This window comes from Microcebus murinus, chromosome X (genome assembly GCF_040939455.1).
Source record: "Microcebus murinus isolate Inina chromosome X, M.murinus_Inina_mat1.0, whole genome shotgun sequence".
In the NCBI taxonomy this organism is placed as follows: Eukaryota; Metazoa; Chordata; class Mammalia; order Primates; family Cheirogaleidae; genus Microcebus; species Microcebus murinus.
This window is the reverse complement of record NC_134136.1, coordinates 60,305,611-60,333,092: the sequence shown is the minus strand read 5'-3', so window position 1 is coordinate 60,333,092 and position 27,482 is coordinate 60,305,611. Positions and strand designations below refer to the sequence as shown.

General features: G+C 34.2%; 1 protein-coding gene across 2 annotated transcripts in view; it reads right to left on the bottom strand.

Annotated features, from left to right (window-relative positions):
- Nucleotides 1-27,482, bottom strand: part of PHF6 (PHD finger protein 6) — a 49,627-nt gene that overhangs the window by 5,056 nt on the left and 17,089 nt on the right. For both annotated transcript variants that reach the window (XM_012764775.2, XM_012764780.2), the window contains 6 exons: nucleotides 24,213-24,346; nucleotides 23,904-23,947; nucleotides 8,867-9,033; nucleotides 8,555-8,698; nucleotides 7,042-7,146; nucleotides 4,304-4,437 (listed from right to left, as the gene is read on the bottom strand). In XM_012764775.2, the coding sequence (XP_012620229.1) occupies nucleotides 4,304-4,437; nucleotides 7,042-7,146; nucleotides 8,555-8,698; nucleotides 8,867-9,033; nucleotides 23,904-23,947; nucleotides 24,213-24,346 (728 nt within the window). The remainder of the gene's footprint in view (nucleotides 1-4,303; nucleotides 4,438-7,041; nucleotides 7,147-8,554; nucleotides 8,699-8,866; nucleotides 9,034-23,903; nucleotides 23,948-24,212; nucleotides 24,347-27,482) is intronic.

Below are 27,482 nucleotides of genomic sequence, written 5' to 3'. Positions count from 1 at the left end.
GATGGTCATTGAAACATAGTTTTCTAATAGAAAGTAAAAACAGGTTGGGCGTGATGGCTCATGCTTGTAATCCTAATGCTTTGGGAGGCTGAGGCAGGAGGATCACTTGAACTCAGTAGTTCGAGATCACCGTGGTTAACACAATGAGACACTGTCTCTACAAAAAATAGAAAAATTAGCCAGGTGTGGTGGCACACACCTGTAGTCCCAGCTACTCGGGAGGCTGAGACAGCAGGATGGCTTGAGCCCAGGACTTTGAGGTTGCAGTGAGCTATGATAATGCCACTGTACTCTAGCCCAGGCAATAGAGTGAGACCTTGTCTCAAAAAGAAAAAAGTAAAAACAACCTTAATGTTTAAAAAAGGAACCAATAAAACAAACTGATATACCCATATAATGGAATATTATACAACCATTAAAACAGATGTAAAACTGTTTAATGTCAGAAAAAAGGTCTCAGATATAGTAAGTGGAAAAGAGATTATAAAACAGTGGATATAAGAAAACCTTGTTTTTATAAATATACACATATATACAATCATACATCTAGAAGATGGTTGAATTAAAGTTAGCATTAAGTTTTTCTTATCTATATATATATTTTTTTTAACATACCAAACATCTGTTTCACCTTATCTATATATTTTTTTCCAAAATAAAAATGGATAATTATTGTAATAAAAATATCTAAAGTTAAAATTTAAATATAATAATTCTCCACATAATTTGGATTTGGGATGTTTAAAATGGGCCTGTTATTTTAAAATGTTAATGGCTACTTTAAATAATAATATATGGCTCATGAAAATATTCAAACATAGCAGAATTATACAATGGAGAATATAAAATTGCTTCTCTCCCTCCATCTCTATGCAACTAGTGAGAGGTAATAACTTTTAAGTTTGCTGAATATGCTTCCAAAGAATTCTCTATGTATACAAAACATACACACATAATGTGGAAGGACACCCCAAGGCTAAGTGAACAGAAAGATGGTAACTTGGGCCCCTGATGACACTGAAAAACTACCTACCACATCTGGACTGCTTTCCTCTGCATGTCTTTTAGGTGAAAAAAACCCTCTATTTTGTTAAACTGTTGTTTTTTTCTCTGTTATATAAATAAGGTAAACCTAGCTATTACAAATAGAATATTATATCACATTTACTCTTTTAGATAAAATTATCAAAAAATTTGGATTTGATTAAAATCACATTAAATTTATACATTGATCTGGTGAGAATAGGGATATTTTAATGCTGAGTTTTCTATCAAGGAACATAATATGTTTCACCATTCATCTGAGTCCTTTGCAAAACGCATTTTTTTTCTTTTTGGAGACAGAATCTTGTTCTGTCACCCTGGCTGTAGTGTAGTGGCATCATCATAGCTCACAGCAACCTCAAACTCCTGGGCTCAAGTGATCCTCCTGCCTCAGCCTCCTAAGTAGCTAGGACTACAGGCATGTGCCACCATGCCTGGCTAATTTTTCCTATTTTGAGTAGAGACAGGGTCTTGCTCTTGCTCAGACTGGTCTCAACCACCTGAGCTCAAGCAATCCTCCTGCTTTGGCCTCCCAGAGCATTAGGATTACTGGTGTGAGGCATTGCACCTGCCCAAAACACAAATTTTTTAAAAGTGGAAAAGGTTCACCTTTAGTGTGTATGTATGGGTGTTGGGAACCGTGGACACTTTTCCTTTACATTTTCTAACTAGTTATTACTGGAATTGTTTTTCTTCAAGTTATCTCATATTCAACAATTTTACTAAGCTTTTGTTAATTTTAATAAGTTCAGAGTTGATGCCTTTGGATTTTCTTGGTAGACAATGATATCAATAACAAAGATCGATCATTTTATTTATTATACTTTTTTCTTTCTTTTCTTGTTGCGCCAGCTTAATCCTCCAGAAGAGCATTAAAAGTAATGCAAGTAGTTGGTGGCCTTGTCTTGCTCCTAATCTGAATGAGTGTATTTAGTCTAATGGTTCTCAATTAGAGATGAACATAAGAATCACCTGGGGAGTCATCAAAATATACAGTTTGGGCCTCAACCCAGACCTACTGAATTTAAATTTTCATGAGTGGGGCTCAAGCATGAACATTTTAAAAGAGGGCTCTATCCACCCCCAGGTGATTCTGTGGCTCATACCCAGTTAAGAACCATTGCTTGTTTACTTTAACAACAATAAATAAACTATCTGCTGTTGTTTTATCATAAACACCCTATTAAGATTTCTAGTTCACCAAGCAAACTCTTGTTATCTTACTTTAAAATTCAGAAATTGATATTGAATGTTATCAAATGTCTGTTCACCATCTATTAGGAAAGTGACAGGATTTTTCTTTGTAAATTATAATAAATCACATTAATGTATTCCCTAATTTTGAATAGTCTTTAAATTATTAGAGTACAGAGTTGGATTTGATTTACTATTTTATTTAGGATTTGTATCTATATATTTATAAAAGTGAAATTAGTCTACAGTTTGTTTTTCTTTTGATGTATCTCCATTAGGTCTGATATCACAGTTATGCAAGCTGTACAGAATGAACCAAATAGTTTTCCTTCTCTTGCTATGTGCTGGTCCTCTTTAAAGAACATTGGGATAACCTGTTCTTTAAAGGCTTGACAGAACTCATTTGAAAAACATCTGTGGCCCAGCACAGTGGCTCAGGCCTGTAATCCTAGCACTCTGGGAGGCCAAGGCAGGAGCATCGCTCAAGGTCAGGAGTTCAAAACCAGCCTGAGCAAGAACGAGATCCCGTCTCTACTTAAAATAGAAAGAAATTAATTGGCCAACTAAAAATATGTAGAAAAAATTAGCCGGGCATGGTGGCACATGCCTGTAGTCCCAGGAGTTTGAGGTTGCTGTGAGCTAGGCTGATGCCATGGCACTCTAGCCCGGGCAAACGAGGGAGACTCTGTCTCAAAAAAAAAAAAATTGTGCCTTTATTATTAAACAAAGTTTGGCAAATTTTATAATACAACATTAGTAACTCATGCAGGCACTCAAATGACTAGGTGACTGCTTGTGTAAACTGCTTTTTACAAAGAATACTAGACTACTCTGAAGTCATTGGTTTATTGCATACTAAGCACGTGAGAGTAAGGAAGTGCTTTACAACTCTCGAAGGCAAATCAAGAGTTTAGGGATCCCTACCAACTTATTCTCCATTTCATTAAACAAATGGAACTATTATAGATATACACCAACACCACTAGCCCAAGGCAGCACAGATAAGCCAAAGACCCATAAAAAAGAGAGTGACACACAATCCCCAATTTCCAAACCTCACTCTCTCATCATCTTTCCAAGAGAATCTTTTTGCTTCTATCTTCACATCGTTTTTTTTTTTTTGAGACAGAGTCTCGCTTTGTTGCCCAGGCTAGAGTGAGTGCCAAGGCGTCAGCCTAGCTCACAGCAACCTCAAACTCCTGGGCTCAAGAGATCCTCCTGCCTCAGCCTCCCAAGTAGCTGGGACTACAGGCATGCGCCACCATGCCCGGCTAATTTTTTCTATATATATTAGTTAGCCAATTAATTTCTTTCTATTTTATAGTAGAGACCGGGTCTTGCTCTTGCTCAGGCTGGTTTCGAACTCCTGACCTCGAGCTATCCGCCTGCCTCGGCCTCCCAGAGTGCTAGGATTATAGGCATGAGCCACCATGCCCGGGCCACAACTACGTCTTATTTTAAGCTACCAACAATTCTCACCTGGACCATCAGCAATGGCTTTCTAACACATCTCCACATTTCCACCCTTTCTCTGTCCCACTGGAGAGTCTCACATATGCTGTTTTTCTGCCTAGACCACCCCCCACAATGTTCACCTTTGTCCTTCCTATCTCAGCTCAAGCACTATTTCCTTCAGAAAATTCTTAAACACTTTCCACTATATACTATGTTAGCTCTTCCTTCGTATATGCTCTCATAGCACTTTGTAACTTCTTTAGAGCACTTACAAAGTCTGTAACTGTCCTGGCCATTTAATTAATTGTCCTCTCCCAATAGACTGTAAGCTTCATGAGGACACAGTCTACGTCAGTTTTGATCACTAGTGTATGCCCAGCTCCTGGCACATAGTAAGCATAATCAACATTGGATGAATGAATACTAATCCAGGGATATGTAGTCAGAGGAAAATGCCAATTGCTGTACTCATTCTTTATATAATAGGCTCCGTATTTTATACTTGATTAGACACCACCTAAGAATACAGATCAAGTAAACTAATACCATCTATTTACAGGCAGTTACTTACTGACATGTTTAGGGAAATGGACAATTGTTGTTTTCTTACTTGTAAATTCCTCGTGACATATTTTCAATGTATTTAGCTTTGTCTTGTACTCCACAGTGGTAATGGTAAGTCTTAACACAGGCTTTTATTTCACATCCAATAGTAGCACCGGGCTGACTGCAAAGTGTACATTTCTGTTTAAGGAAAGAAAGAATAATCATAAGCAGTATTTCAAAGTTTATGCAACCCTATTTATTCTATTTTAGTCATATTTTGGACATTGTAGTTTACAAAGAAAACAGCAGCCATTTGCTATTGAAAAAACTACATTGAACTTATTATACAGCATATAATTAAAATAATGCTGCAACTTAAACTGTGCTTTGATAAACTTACTAATATTAAGCCATCCCCTGACATTTCCATTATTTAATATTTGTAAACCATCAGCTTGTTAAAAAACTGTGTTAACCATCAGGGGGTTGACATCCAAATATAGATAAGAACCACCTTAATACACAAATACACAAAAAGAATGAATATTTTAGTGGTTGATTTCTTTTCCTCCCTGAGATCAGATCCTTTTTTTTATAATTGGGGGAAAGAATGAGAAATCAGGGAAGCAGTCCCCCCAGAGAGGAAAAAGGACAGAGGGAAACTAAAGGGACTAAAATCCCTTCAAGATTTCTCAATTTGGCTTAGATCAGCCTTGCCTAAAGAATGTTCTGAGATTTAAAGGCACCTGTTGAAAAAAAGACTTCACAGTCAAATAAGTTTGAGAAATGATAGGTTAAGCAGATTGCTTTATTGCAGAACTTTTCACCGCCTGTTCTCCAGGAAGGGGGAAGGTGTGAGAGGCATAATAAACAGTTTCCAAGTTTATTGAACTCTAGATGCCTTTTTATTTTTGCAGGAGTGGGGAGCATCTTAATGGACTAATTTCCTTTGGAGCACACATGGGGGAAATGCTAGGTTAGTGTTTACCCCTAACCCTCAATGGTGCAGAGGTAAACAACAAGGTGATCAAGAGAACTGAAGTGTTATCCTAGTCACCAATTTAGACTTTAGCTGTATGATACAACATCATAATATGATGAAGTAATTTTTCCCTACTTTTTTTGGTACTATGGGTTGTTAAGAGTTTCAGAGTAATCAAAGCATCAATAGATGGTCATGCTGGAGACTCAGACTTGTGGGGGGAGGGGGGAATGGGCATTTATTGAAACCTTAAAATCTGTACCCGAAAAAATCTGTATGCCGAAATAAAAAAAAAGCATCAATAAACTGAACTGGATCTAAATGGAACAGATAATATCAATAATTTTCACACCTTCAAATATGCAGTTCCGTAAAGAAAGGGTCATTTCTAATGGATTCAGACAAAGATCATAAATATCTGAAACCATTACATGAAAGACTGAAGGGGAACTTCACGATGGAGTAATCAGACTCACCACCTAAATCCAAGGATCAGACATTATGACCTGTCTGATGGGATAAAATATGGATGATAGAATTCCAACTGCGAAGTATTCTTACCCCACCAAAAAGTTGAAACTGAATCTAACCAAGCCTGTACATGTAACTACCACTTTAAAAGAAAATATGGTGGACAGAGGAATAAGTTAAATGGTATCATGAAAAAGCAGAGACAAAAAATGTGGGAAATTCTATAGGATAATTCATTTTCTTCAATAAATCAATGGCATAGAAACAAAAACAAAAACAACAAAGAGAGGGAGGAGGGACTGCCCTAGATTACTTAAGGGATATATAAGAACCAAATGTAGTAAATATGTGGTCTTCTGTTGAATCTTGAGTCATATAAATCAACCCTCAGAGATAGTTTTGGGACAGTTGGGGAAATACAAATATGAACTGGGCATTAAAATGACAGTGAGGAACTATTGTTAATTTATAAGGTGTAATGACATTGTGGTTAGGTAAGAAAATGTTCAATTATTAAGAGATACATATTGAACTATGTAGTGGTGAAGTCTGATCTCTGCTTTAAAATACTTCAAGCAACAAGAATAAAAGGCATGAGATGAAACGAGTGCCGCAAATTCTTAATAACTGATGAATCAAGGTGATGGATAGATGTGTATTACTAGTCTAATTTTGTTATGTTTGAAAATTTTCACAACAAAAAAATTGAAAAATTAAAGTCATTCCAAGTGACAATTGCTGTCTTAAAGAAAGGACTTTGCATTCCACTGACATTTATAATATTTAGAAGCTTTAAATGAGTAATTAATAAAAATGTCAATATTTCTTTTTTTTTTCTGTATTTAACTTCTAATAATGTCAATATTTCTTAAAGCTACTTATTAGTAATTCAGTATGCTTAAAAATATGAGACTAAGGCACATTTTAAATTATTTTAAAAGGAAACTTTAAAGCTATGATAAACATTTTAAGAGACTTAACCATTTGTGTGCACTTTAAATAGAAAGTCTTGGAAAAAAAATTCAGCAGGCTTACACAATGTAACATTTTAAACTTAACAAAGTTTGTCACATTCATATCCTCATTTATTTTATTAAAGAGCTCTCAAATACCTTGAAATATAAATCTTCTCAGTATAATTCTCTTAAGTAATGAAGTTACACAGAAAGAAGTGTCAGTAACATTAGCATCCTTTATTATATTACAAATAAGTCAAATATATAATTTAATTTAACATATGAACTACTTTATGTTCAGTTTTTTGATGACTGTATAAATCTGAGATGTGTTCTAAATTTAAAGCAGAAAGTCAGGAGTAATGTTGCATAACAAATATAAAAACCACAGACCATTCTTTTTCCTCGCTTAATCTCCTGAAGTACGGTTTTAATATCAAAATCTCCAAATTCTGCTCTTGATGTTGTTGTGAGCTGGACTGTGCCAGAAGAAAACAACTAGAGGAGAAAAATGCAGGAATGTTAACATTGAGAATCCTTATCAGAAAAAGATTAAACAAGATAATAACAAATGTGTTATATTACTTTAATTTCCTGAGAAAGATGATTTTACCTCAATAATCAAGTACTAACTCAAATATTTTTAATATACTCACATGTCTGATTAAAATATAACCAAAACTATAATCACTGAAATCAAACTAAGATTGCCAGTGTGCAGCCAAGATTAAATAACCTGCTTCAAACAATGAAGATTCCACTGATGTCACCCAGTTGTTTGAACTGTTTTACATTTCCACAAAGTTTTAAAAAATAGCTTAAATAGGCAAATTTCATCCATAGATACAGATCAGAATCACCTAGGAATTTTTTCTTCCAAAATAGACAGGTCTGGGATCTACTCCATGGGGTCCTAGGTGCACATATTTTGGCAAAATCTCCCCAGGTAAATCTGATATGCACTCTGGTCAAAAACCTCTGATATAAAATGATATAATTTTAAAAACCTAATCATAAACGGGATGAGTAATTCAATATAACCTAATTCAAAAACATTCATGTGTACTGTAAGTCAGGCCTGATCTAAGTCAGGCTCATAAATGAATAATTGCAATACAGTATGTTAAGTACTACTGTGTTTCCCCGAAAATAAGACCTACCCATAAAATCAGCCCTAGCAGGATTTTTAAGCATTTGCGCAATATAAGCCCTACCCCAAAAACAAGACCTAGTGATAGGCTTAGCTATGCAGCATATCTGTACAACCCATGCATTTCGTCTTGGAGTGGTAAAGAAGACGAGCAGCCCTTCTCATCTGCCCCATGAGAGCTCTATTGCTTGACATGAGAGATTGGGGCCAATGGTTCTAAAGGAAATAGAGTTGCAAGAAATTCAGGATGGAATTTGGGGGTTTGAGAGTTATGATGATGTTCCAGAAGAAGACAACTTAACTCTTTTTGAATAAATGTAGATTGTTATACCATACTAAAAAAAAAATAACACATCCCCTAAAGATAAGCCCTAGGGTGTCTTCTTGAGGAAAAATAAATATAAGACCCTGTCTTATTTTTGGGGAAACACAGTATAACAGAGATATCTATTAGGTTATAGTGGAGGCCTAAAATATCTTTCATGACATGTTTATAAAGCTGAAATTTCACACTTATGAAATAATTAATTATGGATTATCTTGATTATGGTAACCATAATTAGAATTGCTTCAAATCCTACTAAAACATAAAAGCTATTATTTTTCAAAAGCTAAAGTTTATTAAGATTCAGGATTACCAGACATACTATTCATAACTCTAAAACATTAATGCTGGGGGGAAGTGCTATATTTGGTTACTAGCTAAATGATTTTCAAAAAACTTGGGATTAAAAGAACATAAAGAATCATGCTTACCATGCACTTATAATGTGCAGCTGCCTTCTTGGCATTAAATATATGCAGTTTTCCTCTTGCTTCATTTTCTTCCTCCCCTACATGACAAAATCCACATTTAGGCCTGGTGTCACTAGGGCTGCTTCTGTGTGGAGACCTATCTCTCTACAAATATAAAAGAAAAAAAAGAACTTAAAAATATCCACAAAAATATGCTATTAGTATTTCAAGTTTATTTAACATTTCAAATGATTAATTTTACCTGTAGACACAGTTTAAATGAAAATAGTCACAGTGCTACAAGAAGTAAGAATCCAACACTTTTCTACTTACATAGGAACTACTTTCCATTTCATCTGTTCCATGGGAGGATGTGGACCTGGTATCTTCTGACAACCCTTTAAAATTAGTTTTTCTTGGCCTTCCTTTGCGACTTTTCTTTTTACTTTTAGGTGATGAGGGCTCCAGTTCATGTTCATTAAAACTTTCTTCTAAATCAGCTGAACAAAAATGAACAAAAGCTTTTTATAGACCAATCTTAAAATGAACATTCATGGTTCATGGGTCCTTAGGACATATCTTTATCCTTAGAAATAAACTATCTCCAGAAATGAGGAGAAATGGTCTGTGGTATGTTCAATATAGCAACCTAATGTTTCAGATAAATGTAACAAAAATCAAATCTAAAAACACAGCTTAATAAATTAATATTTAGAACTAGCTCTTGCATTATTTCTTTTAACTACAGGTTTTGAAGAATTTTATATCACACTGTTGGTGAAATTAGAATACTTACATAGAAAATAAACTTACTATAACTTGGAAAACTAAATGAAAATAAAGTAGGTATATCTGCGCTAGCCAATCCAATAGCCAATACTAATAAGTGGCTTTTAAAAGTTTAAATCATGCCTGGTATGGTAGCTCACACCGATAATTCCAGCACTTTGGGAAGCTGAGGCAGGAAGACTGCTTGAGGCTAGGAGTTCAAGACGCCAGCTCTATCAAAAACAAAAACGTTATCCACTGCTGTAGTCTTAGCTACCCAGGAAGCTGAGGCAGAAGGACCGACTGAGCCCAGAAGTTGTGTTTACAGTGAGCTATGTTTGGGCCATGCCACTGCACTCCATCCTAGGTAACTGAGCAAGACCCTATCTTCAAAAAAATTGTTTTAAGTCAGTTATAATTAAATAAAATTAAGACTTTGGTTTCTCAGTCACACTGACTGCATTTCAAGGGCTTATTAGCCATATGTGGCTAGTTGCAATTCTATTAGACAGCACAGATAAAGACTTTCCATCATCACAGAAAAGTTCTGGACAGCATAGCTCTTCGAACAAAACTGAATGAACAGATTTAACAATGAAATCATCTACAATTGAACTAACTGATCAAATAATTAAACAAATATTAAGCACAAAAGAAATTTCTAACATAAATGGTAAAAATCTATATTGCAAGTTAGTTGTGTATACATTAATGGAGTAAACAAAACTCATGCAGAAATTTTAGAATTTCATTTCTCAGAAATTTGAAAAGAATTTCTACCATTAATGGAAGGTGTTTCATTGAGTTATTCACTACAAATATTTTATTTATTGAGGGCCTACTGTATCCAAAACAATACACTTAGTGTTAAAAAAGGTATAAACCCAAGTGTTCACTTGTATTAGGGTCAAACTATAGAAAGTTTTAGGCATAGCTCTTCACTGTTTTTTTTCCTTTACCATGTTATTGATTATAATTCTAGAGACTAATTTCTCAATGAGAAAGCATATCAACTCCTATTCTCAGATCCTAATATCTTTCCTAATACTTTAAACGTTTTTTGTTGTTTTGTTAGAAATAAATGCACATGTACTATGCAAAGAAAAGGGCAATTCAATTAGTATACTTGACTATATATAACAGGGGTCCTCAAACTTGTTAAACAGGGGGCCAGCTCACTGACACTCAGACTGCTGGAGGGCCAGACTATAGTTTATAAAAAACTATGAACAAATTCCTATGCACACTGCACATATCTTATTTTGAAGTAAAAAAACAAACGGGCAAAAACACCCGCATGTGGCCTGCGGGCCATAGTTTGAGGACGCCTGATATAAAAACTAAGGGAACTGCAAGTATTAGATGGGGGATTTGAGAGGGTAAAGGGAAAAAGGGAAAAGTTACTGGATAGTATTTTATAGGCAACAAAACAAATTCATGTGAATAATTCTTCCTGTGAAGAAAGAGAAGTCAATTAAAAATGTTTTCTGACCTTAACACTATAGCAAATTTCATATCGGAACACACCACCTACTTTAAATATTCAAACTGACAATTTTTAAGACACAGAATTTCATTAAAGCAGTTATAATTACTTGTACTTACACCAAATTAAAAATTCTTAAAAAATCATAACCAAATGCTTCAATTATTCTGATATATGTATATATAAAAAACATTCAGTTATGTGTATATATATAATATATTCAGTTATCTATAATAAAAGCAATACTACTAACACCATCATAATATTACATTATTAAACATCTATAAAGAAATTACTTAAGAACTGATTCCATTATCAGGCCAACATGCTAGTTTTCCACATGACATATTTGTTCTAAATATGGAATCATTCAGCATAAAAGTTTACTACTTTAAATTTTTTAATTTTTAATAGTTGTAGAATAGCATAAAATTTTTAGGAACTTTAATAGCAATAGTAAAAGTCACAAAGGATTCATAGATTTAACTATATTAGACTTACAAACTTCTGAAAAGTAAAAAATAAAAATGAAAAAAAGAAAAAAATAAATAAAGAAGAAAAGAAAAAAAAAAGTGGTAAGTTAAAAGGCAAATAATAAACTGGAAAAATATCTGTGTACCTGTGACAAAGGATTAATATTCTTATGATATGATAAGCTCATATAAAATTAAGACCAAAACAGAAAGATGGATCAAGGATATAAGATAATTCATAGAATATAAATAGTTAATAGACATACTTTAAAAATATTTAACTCTTCTAGAATCAAAGTACAAATTAAGTGATATATCATTTTCACCTTTCAAAACAGATCAGACTTTAAATAATTATAAAAAGCTAAAATACGTGTTAGAAATAAAAATATCAAAGTGGTGTCCCCTAAATGGAGAGATAAACCATACTTCTGAATGAACAGGACTGATATTAGAAAATCAGTTCTCACTAACTTGACTTAGTAAAAATCCTGATAAAATGGGAGTTAAATTGATTTTGTGGTTTTCTGGAAAAGTAAATGGGCAAGAATATACAAGAATATCTTTAAAAAAAGATATCAAAATATACTATAAAGCAAAAGCAGTTGAAATACTGGCACAAGGATAGACATATATCAGTGGAAGAAAATAGCAAGTTTGAAAACAGACCCATGTACATGTGGAAATTTAGAGTATGATAATGGTGGTATTTCAGATGAGTGGGGAAAAAACATGATGGCACAAATGGCTATCCATTTTTAAAAAAAAAAAACCTGAGATTCCTTTCCTCATACTACATAAAAAATTATAGCTAGATAAAAATCTAATCATAAAATAAACTATAAAAGTTGGCCGGGCGTGGTGGCTCACGCCTGTAATCCTAGCTCTTGGGAGGCCGAGGCGGGCGGATTGCTCAAGGTCAGGAGTTCGAAACCAGCCTGAGCAAGAGCGAGACCCCGTCTCTACTATAAATAGAAAGAAATTAATTGGCCAACTGATATATATATAAAAAATTAGCCGGGCATGGTGGCGCATGCCTGTAGTCCCAGCTACCCGGGAGGCTGAGGCAGAAGGATCACTCGAGCCCAGGAGTTTGAGGTTGCTGTGAGCTAGGCTGACGCCACGGCACTCACTCTAGCCTGGGCAACAAAGCGAGACTCTGTCTCAAAAAAAAAAAAATATAAATAAATAAAAAAAAATAAACTATAAAAGTAATAGAATAGATGAGAATATTTTTTATAATCTTGGGCTCAGGATACATAAGAGGCCATAAAGGAAAAGATTGAGAAAGCTGATTAAAAATTAGTAATTTTTGTACAGCAAAAGGTACCATACACTAAGCTAAAAATAAATTGGGAAATAATTTGCATATAGTGTCAGTAAATTAATATCTATATATTATAGAGAGTACTTACAAATCAATTTTAAAAAGACAAACCCCAAGAGAAAAATGCACAAAGAATAGGAATAGGCAATTCACAGAAGAAATATAAATCACTAAAAAACATGAACAGAAGCCCAACCTTACTAGTGATAATGAAGTGAAAATTAAATTAGATAATCAGATAGGCAAAAATTAAAGACTGATGATATCTAGCACAGGTATTGGAATTAGACACTGTTGGAGGGAGCATAAACTGGGTAAGTGATTTCAGAAGCAATGTGACAGTACTTATTCTCGATGTTAAATGCATAGACCCTTTGACCTGGCAACCCCATTTCTAGGACTGTGTCCTATAGGGTCACTCTTATAAGTATGTAAGTATATATATACAAGGAAGATTGCTGAAGTACTATTTGTAATCATGAAAAAAACAGACATAACTAATTTTTATTTAATAGACAAATCCTTCAATAAATTATGGTTCTATTTGTTCTATGGAATATGTTATAACACAATTGTTAAAAAGAATGAGGTAGAGAATGAAGTATGTACCAACAGGGAAGGAAGTCTGTAATATCTCACAGAATGAAAAAAGCAAGTTGCATAACATTATGTGTGTATATAGTATGATACCATTGTATTTTTAAAAAAGTGTGCAAATGCATATATATGTAAGTTTATAGGCATGTAAAAGAGATTCTGGTAAGATATACACCAAACTGTTATTACTAGTTACTCCTAGAGAATGTGATTTGGGGGTGAGGAGAGGGCTTTTTAAACTACTTTAATTTTAATGGTACTTTTGTACTATTTAATTTTTAAAATAATAGGCAATATGCTACTTTTGTAATTAAAAGAATTTATGATATCCAAGGTAGTGAAAGGGGGGGAGATCATCTACTGCTGATGCCAATTAACCTAGCATAATCTTTCTGGAAAACAATATGGCAATGTGCATAGCGAACCTTAAAAAGTTTGCACCCTTAGGCCCAGTGATTTCAGGTATAGGAATTTTTTTTTTTTTAAAGGGAACTACAAAACAGTGGAACAGGTATAGGAATTTAACCTAAAAAATAATTGAGAGCCAGGCATGGTGGCACACACCTAAGTCCCATCTACTCAGTAGGTTGAGGTGGGAAGATCACTGGAGCCCAGGAGTTCAAGGCCAGCCTGGGCAACATAGCAAGACACAGCCTTTAAAAAAATAATAATTGAAAATGTGAATACAAAGCTAGTCACAGCAGCTATGTTTAAATTTTCCATGGTTGTAACCCACTGCTTTTTTCCCCCAACTTAAAATTGTGAAAATGTTTTATCATTTTAAAAATTATTTTTCTTTTCTAATTATAATTGACTATTTGCATAAATGAAGTAAAAATCTTCCTTTCACCTTCTACTACAACCTGCTCTGCGCTGCCAGCTAGCTCCTTAGCTTGCTTGCTTCCTTCCTTCCTCTCTCCCTCCCTCCCTCCTTCTCTTCCTCCCTCCCTCTCTTCCTCCCTCCCTTCCTCCCTTCCTTCCTGAGCTGCCCTCTCTCCCTGCCAGGTAGTCATTGTTAATTGCTACTTTTCTCAACCTCAGTGGTTAAGGGCCCGACTTTGAATCTTGGATCTGCAATATACCACGTGTTCTAGGATCTGAGACCTACCTCAGAGGGTTCTTGAATGAATCACATGAGTTAGTTCACGTACAGTACTTAGAATAGTGATTAGCACATAAGATACTCTCAATAAATGTTAACTATTATTTTCTCTGCATGTGCAAATGTTTTTTAAAAGGATATACAAACAAATGGCATTCTAAGCACACTATTCTGCATGTTGCTTTTTCCACTTAATATAGCTTGACAACTTTCCATGTCAGTATATACAAATTCACCTCCTTCCTTGGAAGAGCTAATAGTAATCTACTATAACCAGCCCCCTATTTTGTGACTTGTAAGTTTTCATTGTTTCTGCTACTATAAATGTGATAAGCATCTTACTCCATTTATCTTTGCTTATTTGTATATCTTAACAGCTTTCATTTGTAAATATATATACATATATGTAAATTGGAAATATTCACAATAAAAGCTAACATTTGAGCTTTTGAGTTTTTACTATACCAGATTTGCTACACAGTTTATATGCATTATCTCAATTGAGCCTCACAACACCACCATTAAGTTGTATCAGTCATCTTCCCAATGCCCCTGGAAAAACAGAAAGCTGAGTCACAAGTGACTTGGAGTGTGTACAGCATATTCACCAACAGTGGATTTCATCTCAAGAAACCACTTTGCTCATCCATAAGAAGCAACTCCTCATCTGTTCAAGTTTTGTCATGAGATTGCAGCAATTCAGTCACATCTTCAGACTCTGTCTTCTAATTCTAGTTCTCTTGCTATTTCCACTAGATCTACAGTTAACTTCATCCATTGAAGTCTTTCACCCATCAAAATCATCCCTGAGAGTTGGAGGAATCAGCTTAACTCCTGTTAATGTTGATATTTTGACCTCCTCCCTTGAATCACAAATGTTCTTAATGGCATCTAGAATGGTGAATCCTCTCCAGAAGTTTTTTAAATTTACTTTTGCCCAGATCCATCAGAGGAATCACTATCTATGACAGTTATAGCCTTATGAAATATATTTCTCAAATAACAAGACCTGAAAGTTGAAATTACTCCTTGATCCATTGGCTACATAATGGATGTTGTGTTAGCCGGCATACAAACAACATTAATCTCCTTGTACATCTCCATCAGAGGTCTTGTGTGACCAGGTGCACTGTCAATAAGCACCTTTGAAAGGAATCTTTTTTCTGAGCAGGTCTCAAAAGCAGGCTTAAAATATTTGGTAAACCATGCTGTAAACAGATGTGCTATCATCCATTTATAGAGCATAAGCAGAGTAGATTCAGCATAATTCTTAAGGGCCCTAGAATTTTTAGAATGGTAAATGAGCACTGGCTTCAACTTAAAATCACCACCTTAGGGTTACCATTAGCCCCTAACAATAGAGACAGCCTTTGAGCCAGGTATTGATTTCTCCTCTCTATCTATGAAACTTCTAGATGGCATCTTCTTCCAGTAGATGGCTGGTTTGTCTACATTGAAAACCTATTATTTAGTGTAGCCAAGTTCATCAATGATCTTAGCTAGTTCTTCTAGATAACCTGCCACAGTTTCTACATAAGCACTTGCTGCTTCATCTTGTACCTTTATGCTATGGAGACAACTTCTTTCCTTAAACCTCATGAACCAACTATGCTAGCTTCAAATTTTTCTTCTGCAGCTTCCTTACTTCTCTCAGCCTTCACAGAATTGAATAAGTTAGGGCCTTGTTCTGAATTAGGTTTTGGCTTAAGGGGATGCTGTACAGCTGGTTTGATCTTCTAACCAGACTACTAAAACTTCCTCCACATCAGTAATAAGGCAGTTTCACTTTCTTAACATTCGTGTGTTCACTGAAGTAGCACTTTTAATTTCCTTCAAGAACTTTTCCTTTGTATTCACAACTTGGCTAACTGGAGCAACAGCAAAAGGCCTAGCTTTTGGCTTGTCTCAGTTTTCAACATGCCTTCCTCACTAAGCTTAATCATTTCTATAATAGCTTTTGATTTAAAGTGAGAGAAGTATGACTCTTCCTTTCACTGGAATACTTAAGAAGCCATTGTAGGGTTATTCATTGGCCTAATTTTAATTTCAATATTATTGTATCTCTGGGAATACGGAGTCCTGAAGGGAAGGAGAGACAGGGAATGGCCAGTTGGGGGAGCAGTCAGAACATACACAACATTTATCCATTAAGTTCGCTGTCTTACATAGGCATAATTCCTGGTCCCCCAAAACAGCTGCAATAGTAGGATCAAAGATGACTGATCACAGATGACCATAACAGATAAAATAATAATGAAAAAGTATGAAATATTGTGATAATTACCAAAATGTGATGGAGACATAAACTAAAGCACATGCTGTTGGAAAAAATGGTGCCAATAGCCTTGCTTGACACAGGGTTGCCATAAACCTTCAATTTGTAAAAAAAAAAAAAAAAAAAAAAAGCAATATCTGCAAAGCACAATAAAGTGAAGTACAATAAAATGAGGTATGCCAGTACTGAGCACTCACTATGTGACAGGAACACTGTTAAGAGATTAACATGCATTATTTTATTTAATCCTTATAATAATCCTATGAGGTAGGTTTTTTTTTTTTAATCACCCAAATTTACAGATGCAGTATCTGCGGCTCTCTTCTGGGAGATATCAAATAACTTGCTCAAGATCACGTGACTAGAAGTGGCAGAGCTAGGATTCAAATACAGACCTCATTTCAAAGCCCATACTCTCAACCAGTGCACAATACTGCCTTCCCAATACTTCATAAATCTATTCCATGCTACTCAACTTAAAGGATTTTAAAGACTTTAATATCACATTAAAAGCTCCCTAAATTTCCATTTAATAAAAGTAATGAAGATTAGAAATTGTAAGCATATTCTAGAGAAACAGAACAAAGAAAACACAAAATGAATTTTAAGCAGGCAAAGGCTTCAAATCTATATAAATTATAACACTCTTTCAATGTACTTCTAATATAACTATGGTGACCCCGTTTCCTGAAATATAAATAGAGCTATATGATTTGACAAGCAATCTCTAAAATAAAGTTTCAGAACTGTCCATTAGGGAATCCACCAACTCCTGAACAAAATAAAAGATTATAGCCTCCAAGGTTAGGCACAAAAGATTCCTCTACACAGTCTCAGAAAGCATAGGATTTTATGGTCACTGTAATGCAAGCACTTATCACCTATGCATCATCTTTTTAAGTAATTTCAGACTTTTTTAAAAAACTTGTTTAAAAAATTCTTGTATACCCTTCACCCAGATTCCACAAATGTTAATATTTTACCACATTTGCTTTATCATTCATTCTCTCTATATGTACTTTTCCAAAAGGTTTAAGGGTAAGATGTACACATGATATCCCTTTATCTGTGAATACTTCCATGTGTCACCATGGTATTTTAATCAGTTTTTCACATATCTGTCACTAAATTATATCCTCCCCCACTCCCCCAAAACGGAAATTATGTTTTGTTAATTCATCTCACTTTACTAAGACCCAGCACAAGAGAAGCTACCAAAGAAGGAAGTGTCATCCCCAAATAAGTGACACATTAGCTACTGTGCTTAGTTTTAAGTCAAAGAAACTGAGAGGTTACAAACATTTCCTCAATACCCATCCCATGCAAGACATTCTATATTGGGTCATTTAAGAAAAATAATTAACCACAAGTTTGGTTCCTTAAAATTTCAAGAACCTAATCTGACCTGAGGTTATGTTTGTGATCATGACTTACATCCTCTACACATTCTTGCTGTGGGTAATTAACACACAGCATCTACTCTAGATACCTTTTTCTATCTCATCAGAGATTATTTTGCTCAATACAAATTATTAATACAAAGGCCATAACCTCTTGATGAAAATGATTTTAAATGAATCACCTAATCAGAGTTCCTTATCTAATCACAGTTCCTTACAGGTACTCAAATGCTTAGTGATGATAAGCTATCCTATTAAAGTACTTCTACAGGCCAGGCGTGGTGGCTCACACCTGTAATCCTAGCACCCTGGGAGGCTGAAGTGGGAGGATCGCTTGAGCTCAGGAGTTTGAGACCAGCCTGAGCAAGAGCAGGACCCCGTCTCTACTGAAAAAAATTAGCTGGACAACTGAAAATATAAATATATAAAAAAGGTAAAGAATATAGTTATTACCTAGACACATAGAAGAAAAACACAGAAGATACAAGATTTAATTCTGGCTATTCCTGCCTATTTTTAAAGTGTACATTTCCTATTAAGAATAGGAAGGCAAGACACCATTTTAAGTATTCAATAACCACACATAGCTAGTGGATACCATATTAGGTGGTACAAATATAAAATATTTCCATTGTTGAGCCATCACTTGTCTATCCTCTTGTAAAAAGCCCTGCATCTTTGAGGTCCATGCCATTCAGCTAAACTGCTTCTCAAACTTTAAAGTGAATACAAACCATTGGGGATCTTGTTAAAATGGAGATTCCTATTTAGTAAGTCAAGAGTGAGGCTTGAACTTAGATAGTTTTAACAAGCTCCCAGATGATGCCAATTCTGGTCCACAGCCTACACTCTGAGTAGAAAGGAGCTATAGTCACTCTTCCCCTCCTTGTTGCTAACAATTACCAACTCCCAATCATTCTACCTCATGCATCAGACTTTCTTTATAGCACATAGCTCACAGCCTTTTCTCCATCCCAACTCCTGCCATCATCCTGGGTGATTTCACTTGTTCACATGGGCAATCCAAGCAACACCTAGTCACTCAGTTCCTTGATCTTTAATGATGTCTTTCATCAACTGCTGAATTCTTTTAATCACACCAAAACACTTTATAATCACCTAAAATGGTTCTGCCTCTGAAATCCCTATGTTACACTTTGGCGCTACAAATCCTTGCTTTCCTAAGTACTTTAATTCTTATTGTTATTCAACTTTATCGGGACCTCCAAAGTCCACTGACGCCTTCCTGATTCTTCTTATTCTCCTGACTTCATTTCCCTCCCTATCTAGCTCACTCTTCTCTCTTGAAAACATCCTAAACTCCCTTATCCCTTCACTTCTTTGTTGAATCCACTTGAAAAGATCCCAATTCTGATTTAACCAACCAGCCACTTTCTCTACACTACATTAAGGATCCTGAATTACTGAAGAAAAAGTCACACAACCTGACTGACGGGTACTACCATATAAATTCATGGTTACAAACCACAATTGGGCCCTCAACCTAGTCTGGAAGCCTTACATTTGTCTAGGAAAACTTCCTCTCCCAGTCTTCACAGCTATTCTTTCAAACCTTCTCTCTCCTTCAACTTCCAACCCTCACACTTCTCCCTCATTCTCCTTCACAGAGAAAACAGATTAGATAGGAGCCACCTATCCTCTTCCTACTCTCCTGTTACAGTGGAAATATCCTCCTATCATAAGCTAATTGTTTTATTTGTGTGCTGAACCTGCTTTCCTATACCTTCAATCTCTTCCTGCCCATAGCATCTTTTCTCATAAGGATTTATGTATGAACTAATTCTCCCTCTTAAAAAAGGAAAAGCCAACTAAGTGAAATAAGCCAATATGAAAAGGCTATATACTTTATGATTCCAACTATATGACATTCTGAGAAAGGAAAAACTATGGAGACAGTAAAACTATCAGTGGTTGCCAGAGGTTTTGGGGAAAGAAGGGATGAATACGAGGAGCACAGGTGATTTTTAGGGCAGTGAATCTATTCTGTCTGATACTGTATAGTGGATACATGTTATTATACATATGTCAAAAACCACAGAATATACCACACCAAGAGTACCTTAATGTAAACTATAGACTCTAGGTGATAACGATGTGTCAATATTGGTCTATCCATTGTAACAAATGTACCACTCTGGTGTGGGATATTGACAGTGGGGGAGGCTGTGTGTGTGTGTTAAGGGGTTGAGGGGCAGGAGATATATGGGAACTCTGTACTTTCCACTCAATTTTGCTATGAACCTAAAATTGCTCTAAAAATAAAGTGTATTGAGAAAACAAAACTATCCTTTAATTTCCAACTATTCCTCTGCCCCTTTATAAGCAAACATATTAGAAGGCTTACTTACGTCTCTTGTCTCCAATTCCTCACCTCCCATTTTCTCTGAGGGGCATATTAATGTGGCTTCTTCCCCTACTACTCTACCCAAACTATTCTCTAAGGTCACCAATGGCTCCATTGTCACTGAATCCAATGAATGTTTTTTCAACAACATAGCAAGTCGACCATTTCATTCCTTCTGGAACTACTCTCTTCCTTCCTTTGGCTTCTAGGGCTTAATGCTAATCTGACTTTCCCCCATCTCTCTAGCCATTCCTTCTCTCTCCCTTTGCAGACCCATCCTTCTATACCCAGCCTTTAATTATTAAAGTTCCTCAAGGTTCAGTTCTAAGCCCTCTCCTCTTCTGAATTCTATCCTTAGGGGATTTTCCCCTCACTCACAGAGATACAATTATCTATATTCACATTTGGCAATTTTCTATCTCTAGCCAAAGTCTCTATCCTGAGAACAAGAACCATATACTCCATCTGCTTATCTGATACTTGGATAGCTCATAGTATCTCAAACTCAACCTTTCAAACTTAACTCATCAACTTTCCCCATAAGCATATTCTAATTCTACCATTATTTAAGTAAATAGCACCATCAGTCACCCATTTGCTAATGCCAGAAACCCTGAAGTCATCTCCAGTACATCTTCTCCCTCATTCCTATAGCAGCACATCTACTCCCTAAGTCCTATCAATTCTACTTTCAAACGCTCTCTCAAATCTGTCTATTTCTGCTCACCCCATAGTTACAACTTGAATCCAAGCCTTCTACTCACCAGGATTCCTGCAATAGGCCATGTTCCCCTACTTAAAACCCTCAATCTCCTGCTGTTGTCCTTAGGACAATATCCAAACTCCTTACCAATCTGACCCATGAATTCTTCTCCCAATCTCATCATGTGCCACTCTATCCTTTACTTTCATAGCTTTCTATCAAATCCTTGAAAGCATCAAGTCCCTTCCTGTCTCAGGGTTTTCAAAGATCCTGTTCCTTTTGCATCAAATATTCATCCAATCCTCTTTAATCTTTTAAGAATTTAAATGAAATTTCCTCATAGGCCCCCCTGAAACATGTGCTCACAGTATCCTATATTTCTCATTCATTTGTTATAATTCTAACCAATTAATTGTGCAACTATTTATCGAATGTGCTTTTCTCAAATTAGACTTCAAGCTCTTTGGAAGTAGAGACCAATCTAGTTTATCCTTATATCCCCAATTACCTAACAGGCCTGGCACATAGTGGGTGAAATAAATTTACCAACTTGTGTATAGTTCTAGAGGGATCCTGTCCTCAGTTAGCAGCCACCATCAGTGATATATCTCTGCCATCAGCAGAGATATTTTTATCAGAAATATTTTCTTATATGTTTCAAATCATTTTCTTAGGCCATCATCACTAATAGGTAAATATATATAGTTCCTGGGACTGGCACTGTAATAGTCTAGTGACATAGTGACAGCTCAAAACTTCATCCAAATGGACTCAATACCTGGGGCTATAGATAAAAGAAAAAAATTGCTTCTGCAGTCTCATAGTTCATGTTTTTGTTCTGAAGCAAAACTGATGGCATGGGTTTTAGGTATTGAATATTCAATAATATTTTATTTATGATAGGAAAATTAAATTACTATATTATGCAATTATTCTCAAATTTAATATTTCAAAGTAGTTTATTTCACATAAAGCTAACAAGGCAAACTTAATTATATAGTATTTATCATATTAAGTATTAGCAAAGTAAGTATTGAGCCACAGATGGCAAATGATCAAAAAATTGCCACAGGTATTAATTCCTCTTTGCTCTAGAGACTTGTACAGTATAATTCTCTAAGACAGTTCCTGAAATACAATCCTATAGCCCCCCATCATAAATCACAATCATAAAATAGAACACATTTCCCATTAGAACAACAGAATAATTGGAAGTTCTGTTTCTGACAAATCACTCAATATCAACTAAATTCCAACTAAATGAATGTGATAAAAGCCAAAATTCAAAAAATATAAACCCTGTAATACTTTTAAATTATAAAATTATGCTTCAGGTTCTACAATGAGTATAAACACGCTATATGTATCAATGATACAAGGGGCCCCGATGTTCTATAGATGTATACATTAAAGCCAAAATTCAAATAAATTATATCAAAAATTTGAAGTTGTAGCAATCCTGCCAGTTACATTGAAAGAAAAGTTGTCTTCAAAAGTATGAATTTAGATCTAACTATTAAATTTTACAGAGCAAAAAGGTAGTCAAAATTATTCTACTTTAAATAGTCTGCAGTGACTTTTCTCTACCACTAGATGGTACTATCAGCTTCAGAAATCTAAGGAATAAAACGGGAGCTGTCTATATTAAACAGTATATATCAATCATCCTTCTTAAATATCTCAAATGTCCTGTCCCAGTATGCTCATATTCATCAGATCGTGAGTCTCAGTCCTCAGCTTAACATATATCATCACTAAAATTAAAATCTGAAGTAATGAAAGGTAGGAAAGCTTAATCTTTCACAAAGGATTTTTTTTTATTCAATTCTAAAATTGAGGAAAAACACAGAAGAAAAGCACTATAAAGGTTTTTCAGTCATACTTTATCACCTCAAAACATTCTGTTTTTATTATTTATCCAGTCTGTTTACCTTAAAGACTAGATTTTGCTAATGACTGTATTTTTAACCAGCACTTTAAAGTATTTGGATTAATCTGGAGTCCAGAAGTAGAAACAATACTATTCTGTATTACAAAAGCCAAGATCTAAGAGAGCAAAAAGGGCCATTAATTTTAATATGCTAACAGAAATAATTAGGCAAGTTTTTATAAAAGAAACAACTTCCTAAAACAACAGTGCTCAAACCATTCTAATTCTAAGCAACATGTTCTTAGAAGCTAACAAAAATTTTAAAGATCTCTAATCTAAATGAAAGGATAGAACAATCTCAGATTAAATCTAAGCCATTTTATATTGCTAGTAAAAGTATCAAAACCATTTGTTTGAAAAAGTTTGAAAGAAGTCAGAATTCAATTTGAGAACCTTCCTATATCTTTTAAAGACCAAGTACAACTTGGCTACATATATATATATATAAACATGACTAACTTGGTTTTGTAGAAATTTAAGTGGAAACAACTATAAAAAAATTTTAAAAGTGTCTATTTTAAATTTGGTTACTTATTAACATGTCTGTATTTTTTTTAAAAAAGTACTACAATGTGAATAAAAATGTAACAGAAAACCTGTTGATCACAAAATGTACTAGTATTCCCAAGTTCATATTATCTGTAATATCTGACAGTATCAAGGATCTCAAATATTACCCTTATAGAACCATGTAACCACTAGCATCATTTCTTACTAAAGACAAATAAATTTTCAATGAACACTTTACAAGAACTTTGGGGCAAAAATTTTCTTAAAAATTCAGATCTTGTTTCACTATGCACATTCATTTACTGTAACACTTCTCTAAATTATTCAATGTATTTAATATTGAGATATGTCTTATGGTAAAAGTAACATAGTATAATTCACTCATATTTTATTCAAATTTCTTCTTGGAACTGAAAAGCAGCTGAATGACATACCTTCAGAATTATGTGCACTTTTCTTGTGTTTCCGGCAATAAACCCTATAAAACATGAAGAATTAAAGAATTATCAAGTAAGCAAACTAAATTCATTTTTCAAATTAAGGAAATGAGCAGTACACTTTACCCCATTCACAAGCTAACTTCAAAAAATATTATTAAACATCCTACAACATTTCTCGAAGTATTAAATTCCTTATTAAAATACCCTTTATGGGATGATGGAATGCTTTGAAACAGAAAATTTTTTTACAAAAGCCTAAAGTATGACTGTTAAAAAAAACTTAAAGAGAAGTTAAATAATTACATGTAAATTCCTTGTGAAGGTTTCTCTCGTATTTGAGCTTTATCGTGCAATGCACAGTGGTAGTGGTATGTCCTGTGACATGTTTTCACATCACAACCAATTGTTGCTCCAGGACAATGGCATAAAGAACACATCTACAGCAAAACGACAAAATAATATTATTAGCATGTGAATTTCTAAGGTTGTGATATCAGGTTAGAGGCATAGCAATTTCTGTCAACGAAAACAAACTGGTTATTGAGAAATTTTGTAATTAATGTTATTTTTCTTATTTTCTCCCTTAAAAATACTTTCACTAAAATTCTTTTGGGGGGTATTTTTTTTCCATGTTTAACACTGATAAAATTAACAGAATATTAATATTTATTTTGTCATTGCGGTCAAGAGAAAAATCTGAAATACTGCAAATCAGGAAAGTGAGCTGTACACACCATCATAAAAGAGTTAGGCCTTTTTTTGCATCCAGATCTTCCTGTATATAACTAACCAGGGAAAATGTCTCATACCAGAAAAAATTTTTCCTTAAAATTTCCACTTAATCAATGAAAATCTTTGGGAGAAAATCTCACATACTATTTGAGAACCTGATAAAATCAATTTAAAGTGAGAGAAGGAGAGATGATAAAGGAATTAGACAGTATTTTTTTTTTTTTTTTTGCCCTCAGTCACTTCAGTTTGAGGGAAGGTAGTTTCTTTTAATACCTCAAGCTTTGAGAATACTGTGATGTCAAGTTAATTATATGGTGAAAATATGCTTCTACTTCAATTTAATCTGTTACTTACCTTTTGTGTTATGAATTCAGGCAAACAGATAAAAGAACAAATTCTTTCAAAATATTTTAATATACCTTACCTTTTGTTTTTATTGGATAATTCATATGGGTTAACTAGCTCATGTTCTAGATTTAGAAAAAAATTGTTTTAAAAGAAGTACATATTAAGTGTTAGTGGTTTTGTTTAACATATCACAGTGTACTGTACTGAGTGAACTTTTAATGAGGCTATTTCCTAAGCTATAAATGCCATGTCAAAATAGTAATAGATTCGCAATAAGTACATCTTAACTTTTAATTTGTTCCTTGTTTGCTAGATACTTTTTCTAAACTATTCTCATTCCTCTTTATTAACTTGAAGATAAAGAACACTTTCCATCCTAACTTTTAGATTACTTGGCCCCTAAGCAATTTTTGGTATACCAAAAGACTAATATGAATTACAATAAAATTTCTTAAATTTCTCTAAACAAGTCAAACACTCAAACTCTCATTCAAGCTATCATTTAAAATACTCATATACAACTTAGAAACATAAACACTCTCAATACAGGTACTTCTCAGAAAATAGGAGGCCCAGTGCCCATAATTACTACTCAAGAAATACCCCATTTCCTTAAATAAATATAGAAACTTTAAAGTATTACTGTAAAAAGAAATACGATGCCAAATTATCAAGCAGGGACAGCTTTGGGATGGCTTATAAATTCTTAAGGATGTAGAGCATTTGAACTCCAGCTTAATTATGAGGTTCTATTATTTTAGTAATTATATTTCTGATCAAAAACATGGACTTATTAGAGAAATTCTGGACAACACAAAGAAAATCTAAAAATTACTCATACTCATTAGCAGAGATGCCTTATAGTGTTACAATGCTTATGTGAAAGTATTTTTCTACATGATTCTACATATACTATTTTGCAACCTAATTTTTTGACTTAATAAATTGAACATTATCCCATGTCATTAAGAATTCTACTGCAAGTAGTTTATTTTAAAACTTATTCTATTTTTTTTTTTTTTGAGACAGAGTCTCGCTTTGTTGCCCGGGCTAGAGTGGGTGCCATGGCGTCAGCCTAGCTCACAGCGACCTCAAACTCCTAGGCTCAAGCAATCCTCCTGCCTCAGCCTCCCAAGTAGCTGGGACTACAGGCATGTGCCACCATGCCCAGCTAATTTTTTCTATATATATATATTAGTTTGCCAATTAATTTCTTTCTATTTATAGTAGAGATGGTGTCTCACTCTTGCTCAGGTTGGTTTCAAACTCCTGAACTCAAACGATCCGCCTGCTTCGGCCTCCCAGAGAGCTAGAATTACAGGCGTGAGCCACCTCACCCAGCCTTAAAACTTATTCTAAAACAGATTTCAATTGGTACATTTTTTAAAAAATTACTGAATTCAATTAGCAAGCAAAAAACTAAAAGAGGTGCTGTTAAAAATACTGTATTCAGCTCAACATTGGCAAAGACATACTGAGATGGGCACTCTTTTATACTACTGGAAATTGGTATACACTCTCTGGAAAGCAATTTACCTTATTTACCAAAGGCTTTTTAAAAGTTGGTATTCTCTGATAGAGTAATTTTACTTCTATAAATCTAGTCTAAAAAATAATCAGACTCAAGCAATTAATGTACAAGCACATTCATTGCAGAATTATTTAGAACAGTCTAAAATGTACAACCATTTACAGAAAACTGAAAAATGTTTAAATAAATTAGTGTACACCCATGTGAAGAAATATTCTATAGTCACACTTTTCAAAGAAACTCTGATGGCATAGAAAAGATTTATGTACAATGTTAAGGGAAAAAAATGAGGCAGGATACAAAACTATGTGAATTATGAACTCTAGTATGTTTATAACACATATTCTTTAAAAATAGGTAGAAGTAAATATAAAATGCTGAGTGGCTATCTCTAGGTAGCTGGTTTTCTTCACAATTCCCTATATTTTCTGATTTTTCTACAATGGGAAAAAGTACTTTTATATGCAAAAAAAATATTTAAAAAAATATATTGGGAATACTCTAGCAAATGCTTCCAATACCTGTCTCTCAGTTTGGTGAGAATGAGACAGAAACCAAAAGCCCGAAATATATCAAAATCGTTTTGGGCTGGTTATAAATTCTAATCTGCCCAAAGTAATTTGTTTCAGTCTACTATAGTGAAATAAATCCATTTTGCAAATAACCACTTAATATAGCAACTTTGGACAGATAATTTTTTTAAAAAGCTTATTTATTTTTATTGTTAGTTTCACTCAAGGAAGAAGAGTAAGAGGAAGACATACCAATAAAAATATTTTCAGAGTAGAAAATTCTTTTCAAGGTTAAGAGGAGGAATTTTGCTGAATTAGAATTCATAGGACCTATTTTATGCAATATTCATATACAAGCAAATTTCTGGTAAGGTACTAACAAAAATAGCAAAAAGTATCCATAATAAAACCAAAATACAAAGTTTACATTTGCTTGCTTACCTACGAATG